Consider the following 19,348-nt stretch of genomic DNA (forward strand, 5'->3'; position numbering starts at 1 on the left):
GTGGACAAGTATATAGGAAGAGGTGGGATAGTGGTAACTTCCTGGGAGGGGGGAGAAGGAAGGGAATGAAGAGGAACTCACTTTTTACTGCCCTCTAGGTTTTCCATGTTGTGTGAGTTTTGACAGCAAGATTTGTTGTTTGTGACTTTATTTTTATTTTTTAATGTTTGTTTATTTATTTAGTTAGCTAGTTAGTTATTTCTGAGAGAGAGAGCACGAGCAAGGGAGGGGCAGAGAGAGGGGGAGACACAGAATCCAAAGTGGGCTCTAGGCTCTCAGCTGTCAGCACAACCCAACACAGGGCTCGAGTTCATGAGCCAGGAGATCATGACCTGTGCAGAAGTCAGATGCTTAACCAACTGAGCCATCAGGCATGCCAATGTTTATTTAATTTTGAGAGAGACAGCAAGCATGAGCAAGGGAAGGGCAGAGAGAGAGGGAGACACAGAATCCAGGCTCTGAGCTGTCAGCACAGAGCCCGACGCGGGGCTCGAACTCACAAACTGTGAGATCGTGACCTGAGCCGAAGTTGGCCGCTAAACCGACTGAGCCACCCAGGCACCCCTGTTGTTTGTGATTTTAAAGAAAAGAAAAAAAAATGTTGATGTGTTTTGTGTGTGTGTGTGTGTGTGTGTGTGTGTAATGCTGTAGACTTCACAAGTGAGAAACATCTCAGGCCAGCAGTTTCTGGTACTAACTTGTGATATCAGAAATGCCAAGGTGAAATGTTTCAGACTGTCCAAGTTTGGGCAAGGGTATTTCATCTCGGACATTTACTAATTGCCTCACCATTCAAAACACTTAAGAGTCAATCCAATGGAGAACTAGAATTTTATCCAATCGAAATTTAGTGGGTGCTCCTGAGAGGTCAGTAGGCCTGCACACAATTATAAGTTAATAGTGAATACTTAAAATGCACATGAGATGCAAACACAAAGATCTCATGTCATAGTTACCTACCCCACCGATGGGACAAGAGCTATTGGCGTTATCACAAGAGTCTCCTGTGTTGACACAATGCGGGCCAAGAATATTGGGGGACACATCTCCGAGGTTTGATGAAGCAAAGGCTGCTACATAGGGTCCCTGCCAAAAGAAACATCCAACTGCCTTTTATTCTCTCTTATTTCCCACAATGAATTCCATTCAAAACACAAACATTCCATCCACTCTGGGGAACTCTTCAAAACCATTTGAGCACAATAAAAGGAGGAGGTAGGACATTCTGAGAAACTTTGCGAAAAAATTCACATTGCAGTCAGTGTACATGTTATCACGCTCATGATATTCCAATGATCAATAAAGCTGTTTCAAATAGGACAGTTTCAACTCTGTGCCACAAACAGAAACATTTTGACAAGAAACACAGCATACAACAACACGGTATAAAATGCTGACTCATCAAACTGCTTCCTGGTATTGTGTCTGGAGCTGAGAGGTCCCTTTCTCCTTGAAAAATAAACATCCCTACTGGCTTAAAAAGAAAATATGAATCCAGATGTTCCTGTGGCAAAACTGAACCTAAATATAGCATTCACCATCCAGATCTACCTCCGTGTATCTTTTCTTTTAGCTCTTCAACCTGAAGTAACAGCACATAACCTTTTGGGTGGTGTAAGACTTTAACCTCAACTCAGCTGATCTAATTCTACCTTCCATGACTTCAATTTTCTTAGGGAAAGAAATAAGCAGGTATTGGAGATCATGTGTCTTTTTTTTTTACACCAAAAAGATAACTTATCTCAAAATGCCCCCAGCCAGTGATCATAAATGGGAAGTTCCTTTCTCTTCCCTGAAATGCAGGCTAAAATGAAAAAAAAAAAAAAAAAATAGCATTTTATCAGTCAGGAGCTAAAAGATCACTATGAATGTTCATGGGGCTAATAACTTTGGTATCATTGCACTTTCTAGACATTTATCCTAGTCAAGGGCTTGGGGTTCTTATCGTCCTATCTTCTTTGGCATTTGGGACTTGGACCTTAGGATCCAACAGAGCAGCCCCCCCCTCCCACAACCGCTTAGCTATCTGTAGTCAGTAATTGACCCAGAGCTGAGGAGATTTCTGAGGGACATGGACTGAGTTCCGGCCCCCATCTCTGATTCCATCCCTCATTGCATTTCAAAGTTACGATAACAAGTCTGGTGGGTTAGGGTCGTCTCTCCCTTGGGGCTTATTAAAAGAAAGTAAGACGAAACTCCTTAAAAGGAAATCCGCCATTAACAGGGAAATCTGGACCACAGAAAAGATTCATCACCTGTCCCCTCCTCATTCAGGTTCTTAACGCTACTCAGAAGGTACTTAATACTTTGATAGCTCTGAAGAGAAAAGTTAACATCAAGCCGGTTGATCATATTCCCAAGCCGATCAAAAAGTATCACGTATTGCAAAAATCTTGAGCTTGGCCTTCCTTCTCTAACTAATTGCAACTTTATGAAGCTACAGATGTCAGCACTTGACACAGTCATTGTTAATTTTTCTTCCCCTCTCAGGGAGGATGGAGAATTCTTTTTATCCAAGCATATTAGTATGTGATGTGCCTGATGACACTTTACACTGAAGATGTGAATCAGCTATTCTGAGCATTGTACGAATGAGGATCTAATGAATTAAGATGATGTTTTCAATGACCCAAATCTCACCTGTCCAGGTAGATATCCTTTGTTCTTCTCTTGCTCAAAAAGGTAAGATGCATAGCCCATGTTGTCACTATTGACAAGGTGATTGGTATTGTTCATGCTGACGGGGTGGATGGCAAACCAGCTGTAAGAGAAAAGGAGCCCTCGGCTCAGGAAGAGAACCAGGTGATGGAGTCAAAACAATGCCTGCGAGCTTTGGTTTTCTCCAGCAGGAAAAAAAACAACAACAACAACAACAACAACAAAAAAACGTTTTCAACGGTAGGCCTTTCACATTTAGGTTATTTCACTGATGATGAGCTTAGCTTACGAATAATACACTCAAAAAGTCTAGGCATTTACGTAAGTTAAAAATACAAAACTAAACAGTCAGCGATCAGACGATATGCCTAAAGCATTGTATGGGTGCCGACCTTGTCCTTCAAGACAGGTGCACATAACAATGATTGAAGTCAATCCTATCTAATTCAGAAGACCTTTACGGAAACCCTGCCATGTGCCCAGTTCTGAACACAGTGGAGCTTCCTTACACCCAGGGTCAGACAAAGATGTAAACAAATGGCTTTAGTACAGTGTGACAAACGTTATAAAAAATAGGCATAAAGTGTTTGGGGATCACAGATGACTAGCAATTAATTCTTAAGGGCATTCCAGGGGGAAGGAACAACACAGTAAGCGCACAGAGGTGTGAAAGAGGCTGTTATGCATAATTTGATGTTAGCCGTATGCATAGTAATACCTGTTTAAGTATAGAGCCACAACGTCTACCAACTAATTTCACATCTGTTACCATACTTGCACTTCACAACGGCCCTGGAGCCCAGGCAGTTATGACCTCACCTTGTCCAATGGCCTTTGTAGGATCGAACCTCCACGTGGATAAAAAAGATACAGAACGGAAGGCTGGAGAGCAAATTAACTAGAATGAATGCTCAAGAAAAGAGAGATGCTACTTCATGAACTTTCAGGCCCATGTAGGATTTGTCCAAAAAAAAAAAAATCTTTTGTTGGTTTAATTCTTTGCTGACGACTCTATAAAACATTTCAGCTTACATTCCTACCTAAGTAATATACCTCACAAAACTGAACATTTACTTACTGACTAGGGATGTTTTTAAATGTCAAGGTCATCATTCAGGATTCAGTTCTCATTGCCCAACAGATGTATACGTAGGTCAGAGATGGCCAGCACAAGGCCCACGGGGACTGGGTAGGCAACACGGATGAGTTCAGCTGGTTGGTGCCACAGGGACCGGTGTGGACTGTGGATACCCGGAGGCACTTGCATGGGCCTAAAGACTCCACTATGGGTCTACTAAAGACTCTACTGGAGGCACTTGCATGGGCCAGCACAAGGCCCACGGGGGCTGGGTAGGCAACACGGGCCTAAAGACTCCACTAGGCATGGGCCTAAAGACTCCACTATGGGTCTACTAAAGACTCTACTGGAGGCACTTGCATGGGCCAGCACAAGGCCCACGGGGGCTGGGTAGGCAACACGGGCCTAAAGACTCCACTAGGCATGGGCCTAAAGACTCCACTATGGGTCTACTAAAGACTCTACTGGAGGCACTTGCATGGGCCAGCACAAGGCCCACGGGGGCTGGGTAGGCAACACGGGCCTAAAGACTCCACTAGGCATGGGCCTAAAGACTCCACTATGGGTCTACTAAAGACTCTACTGGAGGCACTTGCATGGGCCAGCACAAGGCCCACGGGGGCTGGGTAGGCAACACGGGCCTAAAGACTCCACTAGGCATGGGCCTAAAGACTCCACTATGGGTCTACTAAAGACTCTACTGGAGGCACTTGCATGGGCCTAAAGACCTCTACTATGCGGCTGCCAAATGTTGCCTTATGAGAGTAAGCCAGTGCTTCCAGATTTTCGATAAATCTGTGATTTTGCGAAATATTTATCGATTTATGTTTCAAGTTTATTTACTTATTTTGAGAGAGAGAGAGAGTGCACATGCGTTCACATGCACATGTGCCTGCCTGTGAGCAGGGGAGAGGCAGAGAGAGAGGGAGAGACAACCCCAAGCAGGCTCTGTGCTCAGCATAGAGCCGGACTCGGGGCCAAACCCACGAGCCTGGGATCACGACCTGAGCCAAAATCAAGAGTCGGATGCCTAACCGATGAGCCACCCAGGCACCCCTCGATTAAAAAACTCTTGAAGAAGTAAATGGCGTGAGAGGAAAGGGGTGAAGTTTGGGCAAAAATGGCTGAAGGGGAACAGGAGGCGCAGGTTTGCAGTTAGGGAAGGGGTACGTCACGGGGGTGGAAGGTGCAGCCCAGGGAACAGAGTCAATGGCAGTGTACCAGTGCCCCGTGGTGACAGACAGGAGTTCTGCTTGTGGTGGGCATAACACAAGGCACAGAATCGTCCAGTCTCTATGTTGTACACCTGAACCAAATATAACACTGTGTGCCTACTACACCCAAATAAAAAAAATTTTTTTAATTAAAAAAAAGAGAAGAAAAAAATTTTCATTAAAAAAGAAAGAGAGAAGTACATAGCACAGAATAAAAGGGGAGAAAACTTACCGATTAAGAGACTTAACACACATAGCCAACAAATGGAGTTGGTGGGCGGACTATTTGGATGCTGATTCAAATAAAACAATTATAAAAAGATCTTACTGACACAATCAGGGAAAACTGAACACAGACTAGGTTTTAGAGCATATCAAGAAACTATTTTTCATTTTGTTGGTTGGGATCATGGGTTATGGTTATATTTTTTTACGTTTTTCCCTGATAGAGATATACACTGAAATATATATGAGTGAAATGATTTGCTATCTGGTATTGGCTTTTAAAACTCTAGCAAAGCAAGGGTGGCTCAGCCAGTTAAGCGTCAAACTCCGGCTCAGGTCACGATCTCCCGGTTCGTGGGTTCGAATCCCACGTCACGCTCTGTGCTGACAGCTTAGAACATGGAGCCTGCTTCACATTCTGTGTGTGTGTGTGTGTGTGTGTGTGTGCGCGTGTGTGTGTCTGCCCCTCCCCCACTCGCACTGTCTTTGTCTCTCTCAAAACATAAGCATTAAAAACGAAAAATTAAAACTCTTCCAAAGCAAAACAAAAGGAGAGGAGGGATGAAACAGAGTGGCAGAATAGTGCTAATTACTGAAGGTGGATAATAGTTACATGGAAACTCAAAGACTAATCACTCTAAATTGGCATATATTTGAAAATTTCTATACTAGTGTTTTTTTTCATGTTGGCATCCATTTAGAATTTTTTTAAACAGTGTTGAACAAACCAATCACCAGCCTATGAGCTAAATTTGTTCCCCAAGGTATGTATTGCCCCCATGTAAAGGAACAGAAGATTAGGTTAAAGGTGGTTCTGAGCTCATGCCCTAAAGTTACTTGCAAAATTTCTCTCTTTTGAAAAAATCTTTATACTAGTTTCCTTTTTGCAGATATGGGTTTGTCTCCTTCTCCTAAAACTCAGGTGCCAGAGAAAATTCTAGTCAACTAGTGTTTTCCAGTTAGTTGGGAGTCTTTTTACAGTTTTACTCCATTTAGTTTGGAAGGAAAATGGGGTGGTGGCCATGACCTTCCCATGGCTCCCCAACCAGAACACTTCTAATATGATTGCCCTGAGGTCAGCCAGCTTCAGCCAGACTGCAATCTCTCTAGGGCAATCAAAGGAAGCCTGTGGAACAATTTTATCAACATGGACTGTCATGTCGCTCTGATGAGGTGAGGGATTTTATACACAGGATCTCATTTCATCCTAAAAGCATGCTTGGAGGCAGATGTTATCATTGTCCTTATTTCATGGCCAAGGAAACGAAGTCTCAGAGTGAGCCAGTAAGTAATCTGACCAAGGTCACACCCGTTGTAAGTCAAGAAGCAGGTCTAAGAGTCCAGGTTTGTCAGACCACAGAGCCCAAGTTCTAATCTGCTGTGGGATACTGGCTCTGTCCCCTCCGTTCATTCACCTGCTCATTCAATACACAGTTAACTTTGATTCTGTGCCAGGCACTGGAGACGTGGAGGTGAGCAAGGCATCATCTTGCCCCTGAGAAATGCTTGGGAGAGGATGCGACATCTGAGCTGGGTCTTAAAAGAGGAGTAGGGACTCAGCAAAGGGATCACTGGAGAAAACTCATTTGTAGCAAAGGCATCAAGATGGGTTTAGAGGACGGACGGTCATTCTGGCCACAGCGTAACGGATAAAGGCAAAGAGAGATGACAATTGTTCTTCTCATTCAACCAACATGAATTTGTTAGCAGCAAGAGTGTGGCTGGCATCGTGTTACACGCCAAGGAACACAGAGGGGGATCAGGTGTGTTCTTTCAATCGGGGGCCGACAATAATATCTGTAGAGAAAGCAATTGCTGAGAATTCTAGTCTGCTAATTAGACTTGAATTCGTATTGATTTCATGCCTTTATGTTCATTTATTTTAGGCCTTGGAAAATTAATTGAATTTGCCTTTCTCTACAAAACTGAAAAAATAAGCATTCGGAAAAGTGATGTGAATCTCAGAGTGAGAAGATGCTGTATTTTCCCTCCTCTGGCCTTTGAAATATGTGCGATTAAAATACCAGGCTTGTCACAGCGACCAAAGTGCGATGGGAACAGATGAGTATTGTAAAGATATGCAGAAAGGTCATCATTTTAATATAAGAAAGCGGCCCTCACAATTTATTTTATCTGGTCCAAACAACATTCTTCCAAGCAAAGTTCCAAAGAGCGAAGTTAGGTCGAGGTAATTTCAAAAGAAGTTAGAGCACAGATATAAATGGATAACTAACGTCCCTGTTAATAAACATTTCTAAATAATGATTACATCACAGCTAAAGCAGGGCCATGCTGGAGTCAGCATAATGTAATCAAGGTACCACGGAAGGTCCAGAGATTTGAGATTTTATCCTACCCCGTAGCCAAGTTAGTTAAAATTTCCTAGTCTCTGTTTCCTAGGGATGAAAAATAATACATCTTGACTATGCTCTGTGAATCAATAAACAGCAGAGTAATATAGAATATTATAATCATTCTCTCCTCCTGGGTAATTGAGGAATATTCTAGGACCTCTTCATTGGGACACTATGCACTTCCTACTCTGAAGGAGAAAAGAAAAGCCAAATGCAAAATCGAGCTTCTTGAATATTCTAAAAGAGTAATAAACCCACCCCAAGTTCTATTCTCTCAAACCTGGGCCGCCATGTCCAGCATGCAGGTTGTGCCCTGCACAAAGATGAGTTGCAAAGGGGTAAGAGGAGGCTGAAATCCAACCCCCACTCAGCTCACGGAGCTAAGCACCTTGGCCCAGAGAAGAAAGTGCTTTTGTAAGTTGTGCACCAAGGTCCTAGGTGCTAACTGCAGCCCTCTCCATCCCACAACTATATGGTCAATTAGACTTTGACAAAGCAGGAAAGAATATCCCATGGAAGAAGACAGTCTCTTCAATAATTGGTGCTGGGAAAACCGGACAGCAACATGCAAAAGAGAGAAGCTGGACCACTTTCTTATACCATATGCAAAATAAACTCAGAATGATTAAAGACCTAACTGTGAGACTTGAAACCACAAAAATCCTAGAGGAGGACGGACACAGGCAGCAACCTCTTTGACATCAGCCATAGCAACTTCTTACTTGACATGTCTCTGAAAGCAAGGGAAATAAAAGCAAAAATGAATGTTGGGACCTCATCAAGATAAAAAGCTTCTGCACAGCAAAGGAAACAACCAACAAAACTAAAAGACAATCTACGGAATGGGAAAAGATATTTCCAAATGACATGTAAGAAAGGCTTAGTATCCAAAATACATAAGCGAGTTATAAAAGTCGACAGCCCCAAAATGAATAATCCAATTAAAAAAGTGGACAGAAGACACAAATAGACATTCCTCCAAAGAAGACCTCCAGATGGCCAACAGACACATAAAAAGATGCTCGGCATCACTCATCATCAGGGAAATGCCGAGCAAAACTACAATGAGACGTCACCTCACACCTTGACAGAACGGCTACAATCAACAACACAAAAACAAGTGTTGGTGAGGATATGGAGAAAGGGGAACCCTCCTGCAGTGTTGGTGGGAATGCCAACTGGTGCAGCCACTCTGGAAAACAGTGTGGAGGTTCCTCAAAAAGTGAAAATAGAACTACCCTATGACCTAGCAATTGCACAACTTGGTGTTTACCCAAAGATTACAAAAACATGAATTCAAAGGGATATGGGCATCTGGATATTTACAGCAGTATTGTTTACAATAGCCAAGATATGGACGCAGCCCAAGAGTCCACTGATAGATGAATGTATAAAGAAGATGTGATATATATATCTATATATATGCATACATGATACATACGATATAGATATGATATAGATAGATATGAGATATATATATGATATACATATATGATATAGATATCTATATATAATGGAATGTTACTCAGCATTAAAAGAAGAATGAGATCTTGCCATTTGCAATGACCTGGGTGGAGCTAGAGAGTATAACGCTAAGTGAAATCAGTCAGTCAGAAAAGGACAAATACCACATGATTTCACTCATATGTGGAATTTAAGAAACAAAACAAACAAGCAAAGGGAAGGAAAGGGAGAGAAAGGCAAAGCAAGAAACAGACTCTTTTTTTGATGTGTATTTATTCATTACGAGAGAGAGAGAGAGAGAACAAGCAGGAGAGGGGCAGAGAGAGGGGGAGGCAGAGAATCCCAAGGAGTCTCCAGACCCCGACTCAGCGCTTGAACTCACAAACGGTGAGATCACAACCTGAGCTGAAATCAAGAGTCAGACGCTTAACAGACGGAGCCACCCAGGCGCCCCAACAGACTCTTACCCATAGAGGACAAAGTGATGGTCACCAGAGGGGAGGTGGGTGGGGGATGGGTTCAACAGGTGATGAGGATTGAGGAGGGCACTTGTGATGAGCAGCGGGTGATGTATGGAAGGTTGAATCACTATATTGCACACCTGAAACTAATGTTACACTGTATGTTAACTAGCTGGAATGTATATAAAAATAAAAGGCTTACAAATAATTCTCAATCTTCCTTTGGTTTTTAGCTCCATTATCACTTCCTTAGGGAAGATTTTCCCAGTCTCCCTGCCCGGGTCACATCCCTTTAAGACAATGCTACGCACCTTCCTTTCCTGGCACTTAACCCAGTTATCATCTTACACATATTTCAAGGACTGTTTGGATACCTCTTGTCTCTACCAAGAGATTATAAATTCTCTGAGGGCAACAACGCCATCTACTTTTGCCCATCAGTGTATCTGTAGGACGAGCTCAGTTCATGACACATATATTCTACCCCATTTAATACATGAGTAAATAAATCGATGATCTCTGGAGAGAAGAGGTTATATCTGCATCTGAGAAATATGGAAATTGAGTCTCTGAGAACTTAAGGGACTTGCTCAAGGAACACGGGCATGGGTATTATTTGATTCCTGATTTCAGGTCCAGGAAAAGCACCATTCCAAAGACTGGGAAGTCCTGCGTGGCACCCAGTAGGTCTCCGGTGCAGACTCGCCGAATGAAGAAATGAAACCAAAGGTGAAGGCAGGAAAGAAGAAATTGCGGACCTCAATATGGTTCCCAGCTTGAAGAGAACAGTTTTGGCTGCAACACTGGGCAGGTCACGTCACCTACCTGGCCCTTAGCTGAGCTGTGAGGCAGATGACACCCATGTTCCGCCAGTCAGAGATTCTAGGCTTCCAAACTCCTCATGCCTTGGGATTCTGCCTAACAGCAGGCACCTACATCTGGTGGCTGAGTTACTCAGCAGCCCAGATTTGGCTTTATGCTTTGGATCATTTTTAATGCATTCAAAGAGCAATTGCCACTATGCAACAAGAGGCAATTGCACGAGCAATTATGTCAAGGATAGCATATGGTGGCTGCAAAAACAATAGCAAGTTATTGCAGGGTGTTAAGCCTAGCAGATGGAGGAGAGTTGCTATAACCTTGACGGTTGGCCCTGGGACTTCCAGATATGTTATATAGTTATATGCGAGGAAGCCACGAACATCTGGAAGAAGGACGACATTTTTTAGTCTTCCATGGGCATCGTTAAAGGATTCAGAAACTAATAAGAGGGAATCACGGACGATCTCAGTCATTCAGCCAAGAGTTAAGTGGAAACCGTAAGGAAAAAGGCTCCTTCTCCCAGCGAATGTGGAATTCTCTAACTCGTCAGAGATACATGCTTGTATCCTGACTGTCTCCTAACCAAATGGCCCACCAAAGTGCCCCACAATCTGGAGCTAGCTCACCTTTTCGGATTCCTCCCTCACCCCCTCCCTGACATAGCCCATCCTCTGGCCTCCCAGCTCACTGTCTTTTCATGACTTCTACGATGCTCTCAGGTATCCCTGCTACCTCCTCCAAGTTCCCACAGCATCGATCGATGGCCAGGTGGCAGCACTGATGGCCATCTGATGTATGTTGCGATTACTTGCCTGTCTGTCTCTGTCCCCTGCCCCAATCACCCCATTAGTCTGTTAGAGCCTTCAAGATAGGGACCGTGCCCATCACAACACATACCCCAAGCACACATTTAGGAAGTCCACTGTGTTTGCCCCTGGGTGGCTCAGTCAGTTAAGGGTCTGACTTCAGCTCAGGCCATGATCTCACGGTTTGTGAGTTCGGGCCCCGCGCTGGGCTCTATACTGACAGCTCAGAGCCTGGAGCCTTCTTCCGATTCTGTGTCTCCCTCTCTCTGCTCCTCCCCCGCTCACACTCTGTGTCTCTCTCTCTCAAAAGTAAGTAAAAGCATTTTTTAAAAAAAGAAAGTCCACTGTGTTCAACACCAGTCGGCAACTAATCAGTAGATGAATTCACTATAATGGAAGAATAACTCCTAACATGTCAACCCACATAATAAAGTTTATTTTATCAGGGAGTTTTTAGTGACCTCACTTGACACCCGAAGAAGTAACTCCAATGCTAAAAATGTCAAACATTCAGGGGCGTCCGGAGTGGCTTGGTCACTTAGGCATCTGACTCTTGGTTTCGGCTCAGGTCGTGATCTCACGGTTTGTGAGGTTGAGCCCCGCGTCGGGCTCCGTGCTGACAGTGCAGAGCCTGCTTGGGATGCTCTCTCTCCCTCTCTCTGAACCTCCCCTCCTCACTCTCTATCTCCCTCTCTCAAAATAAATAAATAAACATTTAAGAAAATACATAAAAAGAACATCAAGCATTCTGAGAAGCCAACAATGGAGTTCTTAGAAGTAGAATGTTATTCTGCTTACCATTTAACCAAAATAATAAAACTCTTTTCTATGCCAGACACAGAGTAGAACTTTGCATGTATTATGTCATTTAATTCTGAAACAGTCCTATGAGGCATTATCATTCCCATTTTCAAATGGAATAGTTGAGGTGTAAGTAGGTTAGTAAGTGGCAAGGCTGGGATTTGAACTCAAGTCCTAAAATCTACCCCTAAAACCAGAACTCCTCACCACCGTGCTGTTCTCCACCTGGTTACAGGGTCAGTACTGATCACAGTCCTTAATGTTTTCATTCACCTCTTATTAATTTTAATTAATTATTAATTTGACTTACATAGACCCTTTCAGTTAAGTATTTCATAATCCTACCTGATAGGCCCCTACCACCTTTACTCACGCTTATTATCAACATTTTAAGGACTCACTTTATCCCTCACTTTTAAAGTCAGAAAATTGAGGGGTGGCTCAGTTGGTGAAGCATCCGACTCTCAATTTCAGCTCAGGGCACAATCTGACATTTCGTGAGTTCGAGCCCCACATTGGGCTCTGCTGACAGTGTGGAGCCTGCTTGGGATTCTCTCTCTCTCTCTCTCTCTCTCTCCCTCCCTCCCTCCCCCTTCCCTGCTCTCTTTCTCTCAAAATCAATAAATAAACATTTAAGAAAGAAAGAAAGAAGAAAGAAAGAAAGAAAGAAAGAAGGAAAGGAAGGAAAGGAAGGAAGGAAAGGAAGGAAGGAAGGAAGGAAGGAAGGAAGGAAGGAAGGAAGGAAGGAAGGAAGGGAAAGAAAGAAAGAAAGAAAGAAAATTGAGCCACAGAGCAGTTAAGTCACTTGGCCAAAGTCACAAAGCTCATCACGATGACAACACAGAGCGAACCGAAGCCATTTAACTGTAGCTCCCATGAGCCATCACACACTTCCTTCAGGCATCCTCCATCACTTGGACATCTGCGCATCAAGGCACCTGGGCTGTTACCCAGCCAGTCAATTCCTGAGTCCAATTGCAGGGACAAAATTCACACATGAATGCGAATGCCTTCTTTATGAAAAAAAAAAAAAAAAATCCACATGTCTTCTTACGTATAATCCTGAACTAAAACCTGTGCCAGGCTGTAATTTCACCTCATCTGCTTCCTTCAGGTGGCCTCAATTCTGCTTCCATCACTAATTGGCATTGTCCTACTTTAGACTTGACTTCATTCTTTTAGGAAAACACAGATAAATCATCTCAAACCCATAATCATTTAGCCTGGTTGGTCAGATTGTTTTCTCATTTTACCAAGAGAAAATGGTCCACCATCGTAGAAATTCCACATACGACATCTTGATAGAGTAATAAGCACTAGTATTGACTGAATCCTTATGTCATATCCCAGATGCTACACTACACTTCTTTACCTGAATCCCTCATTTACGTCATCCTTTAATTAGCCCTGTTTTCCAGGTAAGGAACCGAGCCCTGGAAAGCTGAGAACCTTGCCCCAGGATCCATGGTTGGACGCAGATGTGTCTGACTCCCAAGTCTGGACTCTTAACTACTCAATATATTCCCAGCCACTGCTGCCACTATTCTAGTCTCTTCCTCCCATGCCCCCCTCCCCATCCCCACCTCCATGATTAAGGAAAGATATCCAGACAGGACAAAAAGCAAAAAAAGTAAACAGAGTACCTGATAAGGCCCAGGTCAACTCCATTCAAATCTACCATTTTTAGGATGATCATTTCTTTGTCAGTATTTGAAGAATACCTAGTCAAAACAAAGAAACGCAGTCACTTCTATGTTAGTTAGAGCCTGGGCTTCTTGTATGACCAACAGTAGAAGCTGACACAAAAACTAAAATCAAAATGCCTTCAGTGAGCGAGGTTTCCTGATGTGCTATGGTCTTACGAACCACATCCAGGACCTCAGTCCTCAACTAAAGAAATGGCTTGCAAATACCATCACACTTAGTGGCATTAGGTCAGCCAACTGGAGATGAAATTGACATCTTTATGTAATGGTCGTGATCTTATAGAACATACAGGTGTTTCTTAGAAAAGGGATTTGTCTTTGAAATTTCTACTCCGGTCAAATTTTCACGGAATCTCTTAAACATAGCAGGGAATATGCAACATCAAAACCATCCCTGACCTGTAGCTTCAAGCGTTCTTTCATGGCCTTTCAAGGGAAATCGGATTATGTTTTCTAAAACTCAACTCCTTTGAAATGGATGGAAAAATACGCAGAGAAATGTAAAATGCCAGGTGGTCAGGTTGAAAGTGAGATATTATTTCACTGTGCCACAGCAGTCAAGGGCTTCTCTCCTGTGGCAAACCTGGGTCAGCACTTAAGCAAACAAACAAACAATCGGCCTTAGTTCCATTCCATTATGCTAGTTTTATTTATTGTTCTTTGTTCCTGCTTCTTTATCCTTTTTTGTCTTCTCTCTTGCCACATTCTCCTGGATGGAGATGATTTCTGCTGAACGATCTAACAAAAAGAGCTATTCATTAATTTAATAAACACGTGTTGCGCACATTTTCATCTCCGCTTTACAGAAGAAGCTGAGAGGCAATAAATTACTATAAGTAAATCACTGAAGGTCACATGACTAGGAAGTGATAAAGCAGAGATGGAACCAGAGTCGTGCCCGATCGCAAAACTGGGAGTCCTTCCAAAACTCACGCTGACCCCAGACGCCAGCAGAGCAGGCCGATTGGTGCACGGGCTGGCGTGTGTTACCACATTCACTTTTTATTTCTGCCAGTCTTAGATGATCAACATGTTTTAACTTTACTTTAGCTTTACTACTCTTTCAGGATCCCACCCCATTCCTTGAGTACCAACTGCATCCTTAGATTTTTGTTGCTGATCTCTAAAGGAAACCCATGATTTTATTGTGATAATGGCCCTCACCTGGCTCGCTCTGACGGAGGATTCCAAAGGTAAGAAGAGGGGCTTCGGTTGATCTGTACACCTTCCACGTTTCCTTTGTTGATAAAGATTTTGCCTGGTTTCATATTTTTGTGCGCCATCTCAATGCTCTGTGGGTTAGAGTGAGAGAGAGAGAGAGAGAGACAGTTGTGAATTTGGACATCCTGTTGGAAAAGGACTTAGTCAATAGAAACAGAGGAGCGCTGTGGGCAATTTCCTTGGTCTCCGAGCTGCCCCTGCTATGGGACAAGAGCTAGAGAACCACATGGCCAGTGTCACTCGGGGGGCACACAGATGGCCTCAAGGCTGAGACATAAGAATTGCTGTGACCTGGGAAGGTCATTTGAGTGTCTCAGAGCCGCTGAGTCAGGCACCGTTCGCAGGTTCAATTGGCCAAACCGGGAGCGACTCCCCCCGACCTAGGACCAGGATTTGTTAGCTTGAAGGTGTCCCACCCTCCTTGTCCTCTCCGTGCCCTCAACCTCTGAGGCCAAGTTTATCACACTTTTCTGACTCAAAGCCACAATAAACAAAACATTTTTCATCACAACTTAATACACGTTGATGTATGTGTGCTAAAACAGAAGCTCACAAAATACACCCTTCCCATATGTTTTGCACCATGATAGGCTCCGATCTGTTTTACTTTAGTTCTGTTCATTCAATGCTTCTTGAAACCCATGGAATTGACTTCAGGAAGCCAGCCATGAATTACCATCCACGGTTTGGAAAACATCGTGGTAAAGACATTTCTGCCTTTGCCGACTGGATCGCCAGGTTTGGGGGGGACTTCATGAGACAAAGTAGAGAGGGACTAAATCTAGAGGGGAAAGGTATGAGGGAAACATGAGAAAGGACCCTGGGGGAGGTAGTAAGAAGCTGCAAGATGGGGAGAGAGGAGAAAGAGGCGCCCAAGCCAGGAAAACGGAAGACCGTGCCGTCTAGAACTCTCAGAGAGGACGTGAGAAATAAGGGCGTGTGTTTATGAAGTGGGTCCCCTGTCATGTTGTTTGGGAACCAGGAGGCGAGATTGGAATTACTTGCAATGACTCTTGGTTCCTTGATGGCTTCCTTTTTGTGTGACTTTGCACAGAGAACAGACGGTAGGGCCCTCTCAGTTATAAGGGTGACATAGGAAACGTTTGCTGTCCCTTTGGACACCTGCAGGAGGCTCACTGCACGGAACTCGCCCCTCTCAATCAGTCAGTGCCTCAGAGACCAGAAGCTCCTGGGGAGTCAGGAACGGAGGGGGCAGGTGCTGAGACTGCTCAGGGCAACATCCTATAAGGACTCTCTCCATATCACAGCAAACCACTCCTGAACACTTGTGAACAAGGGACAGGGCAGCTCCCTCTGGGGCCCTTTGCCTACCTTCACGATGCCAGTGACCATGTACTCAAAGGTGCGATTGCTAAATCCTTCACTGGCGATTACAAACACAGTATACTGGAAATACCCTCCTGGCCCCGAGTGTGTATGAGTGCCACTCAGGATGACGTTGTCTTGTCTGTACAGGGAGCCATATTTACTCTGCAGTCTGTTCAGGACCTTCAAGAGAAAAGAAAAAAAAAAACAGAACTAAGAAGAGGGATAACATAGCAACTCACTATGGAAAAGGCTCCAATGAGTCTAATCAAGGATCCATATCAATGGCACCCCTGTCGAGTGGCCCTTCACTCGGTGCTGGAGTGTCTCATCGTAGGCACAGCTTCAACAAAACCAGTAACCATCAAGGCTAACGTTTCATAGACTCTCGCCGTATGCAAGCACAGTGTTAGGTAGGACACACATTATGTTATCTTAAAATCTTTATAACGACCCCAAGAGGTAGATGTTTTTTTCAATGTTTGTTTATCTTTGAGAGAGAGAGAGAGGGAACAGGGGAGGGGCAGAGGGAGAGGGAGAGAGAGAGAATCCTAAGCAGGCTCCGTACTGTCAGCCCGGAGCCCCATGCAGTCTCCATCTCATGAAGTTGATGACCTGAGCCAAAATCAAGAGATGGATGCTTAACCGACTGAGCCACCCAGGAGCCCCAGAGGTGGATATTTGGAACCGCATCTTTTAGCTAAGAGCACTGAAGTGTAAAGAAGATAAATAATTTGCCCCCCGACCTAGTAAATGTGAGAGCCACAACCTGGACCCACATCTCTCTAACTGTAGACCCAGTATGGTTTGCTATTCATCGTTCCACACATGCTATTAATACCCAGGCACTAGGAGCGATATGAGGTTAATATCTGAGCACTAGGAGTATATGAGGTTCCTACCCTGATGGAGCGTTTATTCTAATGAGGGAGAAAGGTAACAAGCAAAGAAGCATGTAATATGGTATCACACAGTGATAAGTGCTCTGAAGACAAATGTCGTTGAGTGGGGAAAAAGAGTGATGGGTGTCAATGAGGAAACATCTTTCCAGAGAGGCTGCCTTCCACACAAGAGCGTAATCCAGTTGAGCAACACCAATGGAAAGCGTCCCGGGAGCCACAAACAGTCGTGTAAGGGCCCCTTGCTGCCTCCCTGCCCAAAATGAAGAACTCCATGCTCCCTGACATATACTGTCACCCTTATTGGTCTGGGGGCAGCCAACCGCGGGGACCTAAGGACACCCCAGCCACCCTGTGGGGAGGCCCATCGGAAAGGAACCGTCTTGTCAGCACTAACCTGCTAGCCAGGCGGGTGAGCCACCTCAGAATAGTAGACCCTTCGGCCTCAGCCAGGCCTTCCAACACCCACAGCCCCAGCCGACGCGTGAGTTCAACCCACGACACGGAAGTGGGCATGTGTGTGTGACTTCGGTTCTAACCTAAGTCGGAATCACCCAGCTCGGCCTCTCTGGGATGCCTGACCCACAGAAATCCTGAGCGGTAATTCAGGATGACTGTGAACATCTAAACGCACGATAAGTGTGCTCGTAGGGTCCAGACGCATCACGAAGACAATGGAGACAAAAATCCCTGGTGCTGAGAACCTGTTTCTGATTCTGCTTTAATCAGCTTCAACCTGAAATTGGGTGTTATCGTGGCTTTCTTGGGAAAGATGTTTTGACCTTTTTTTTTTTTTTTTTTTTTTTTGTCAAGGGGTGCCGGGATGGCTCAGCTGGTTAAGCATCTGACTTTGGCTCAGGTCATGATCTCAGGGTTCATGAGTTCGGGCCCCACATCGGGCTGTGCCCGATGAGCTAGAGCTAGAGCTCACTAGCTAGAGCTCACTTTGGATCCTCTGTCTCCCTCTCCCTTTGCCCCTCATGGTCTTTCAAAAAAAAATAAATAAATAAAATAAATATTAACAAAAAATTTTTTTTCACTTTTTAAACAAGTTTTTATATTTATTTATTTTTGAGAGAGAGAGAGATAGAACGTGAGCAGGGGAGGGGCAGAGAGACAGGGAGACATAGAATCTAAAGCAGGCTCCAGGCTCCGAGCTGTCAGCACAGAGCCCGATACAGGGCTCGAATCCACACACTGAGATCATGACCTGAGCCGAAATCAGACGCTTAACTGACTGAACGACCCAGAAGCCCCTGTTCACTTTTTTTAAACGTCAAAAATCATTAAAATGATCTAGCAAAAGTGTCAGACCCAAAGCGACCTTCCTCAACGTAAGATACTGTCAGTTAATACCCGGCACAGTAATGACAGTGCATTTACGGCAGGGATCGCAAATATCACTTGCGTCACACACTTAGTCCCGTCTATTGGTGGTGGCTCTCAGACGCGTGGTGTTGAGAAGGATCCTGAGCCCAAACCTGGGCTTAGCAAGAAAGAGTGCCTTTTTTGATTAGCAACGCTGTCTACTCTGCGTGTGGCACAGGCAGTGGTAGGCTGATCAACCGTCACACAGCGGGAAACGAAAAGCTCTCATTTGAATCGCTTGTCAGTTTCTCTGGTGTAAATACTCCCTGCCCCAGTCAATTTCAAGCTTCCAAAATTTAACAACGAGACCCCCCCCCCAAGCTCTTGAATATTTAACAGCCAGCCCTCATGAGCTGGTGCAAGATGGTCCCAGAACACGCTTGGGAAGCATGCAACTTACAGGCTATATACTTAGCCCGCGTAAATACAACCACCAATCTCTTCTATTTTAGGGGAAGAGCTACCCCACCCTCATTCTACTTGTGTGGTCATCGAATGAGGAACATCTTATGAACAGTGTTGCCTCATTAACTAATCCGTGTCCCACACACCGATTGCTAGGTTACCACGTCCATATACACAATCCTGTGATGCCAGGCAAATGTGAAAGGAACTATGACATGACCAGACCAACACCCTCTGACCAAGTAGCCTACATTCTCCATCCCAGTAAGTCTCCATGTTGCTCCTGTGTGACCCAAATCCAGACCACACTCTTCATCACCCTATGTCTTCTTCTAAAACAGTAATAACTCCACTCATGAAGGAGAAGCCCATCGCTAAAGGGGCACCGTGAAAGCTCAACTAAAGGCTGCTGTGAAAAGCTAATGTGCTCAGAGTTCTGTAACTAAGACAGGAAGGTAGCAAAGAGAAAGAACTTCTGGTCAACCTTTAAGCTCTCCTAACCCCATCCCATTTTTATTCCCAGAGAATGTTAGGGTTTTA

The 19,348-nt window shown here is 44.3% G+C and overlaps 1 protein-coding gene across 4 annotated transcripts in view; it reads right to left on the reverse strand.

The window, feature by feature from the left end:
• Nucleotides 1–19,348, reverse strand: part of ASAH2 (N-acylsphingosine amidohydrolase 2) — a 100,435-nt gene that overhangs the window by 30,439 nt on the left and 50,648 nt on the right. For 3 of the 4 annotated variants that reach the window (XM_045439420.1, XM_045439419.1, XM_045439421.1), the window contains exons 6-10: nt 16,143–16,319; nt 14,754–14,881; nt 13,527–13,604; nt 2,641–2,785; nt 961–1,086 (exon numbers count right to left, since the gene is read on the reverse strand). In XM_045439420.1, the coding sequence (XP_045295376.1) occupies nt 961–1,086; nt 2,641–2,785; nt 13,527–13,604; nt 14,754–14,881; nt 16,143–16,319 (654 nt within the window). The remainder of the gene's footprint in view (nt 1–960; nt 1,087–2,640; nt 2,786–13,526; nt 13,605–14,753; nt 14,882–16,142; nt 16,320–19,348) is intronic. The other variant, XM_045439422.1, reaches the window with a different exon arrangement.

This window comes from Leopardus geoffroyi, chromosome D2, assembly GCF_018350155.1.
Source record: "Leopardus geoffroyi isolate Oge1 chromosome D2, O.geoffroyi_Oge1_pat1.0, whole genome shotgun sequence".
Taxonomy (NCBI): Eukaryota; Metazoa; Chordata; class Mammalia; order Carnivora; family Felidae; genus Leopardus; species Leopardus geoffroyi.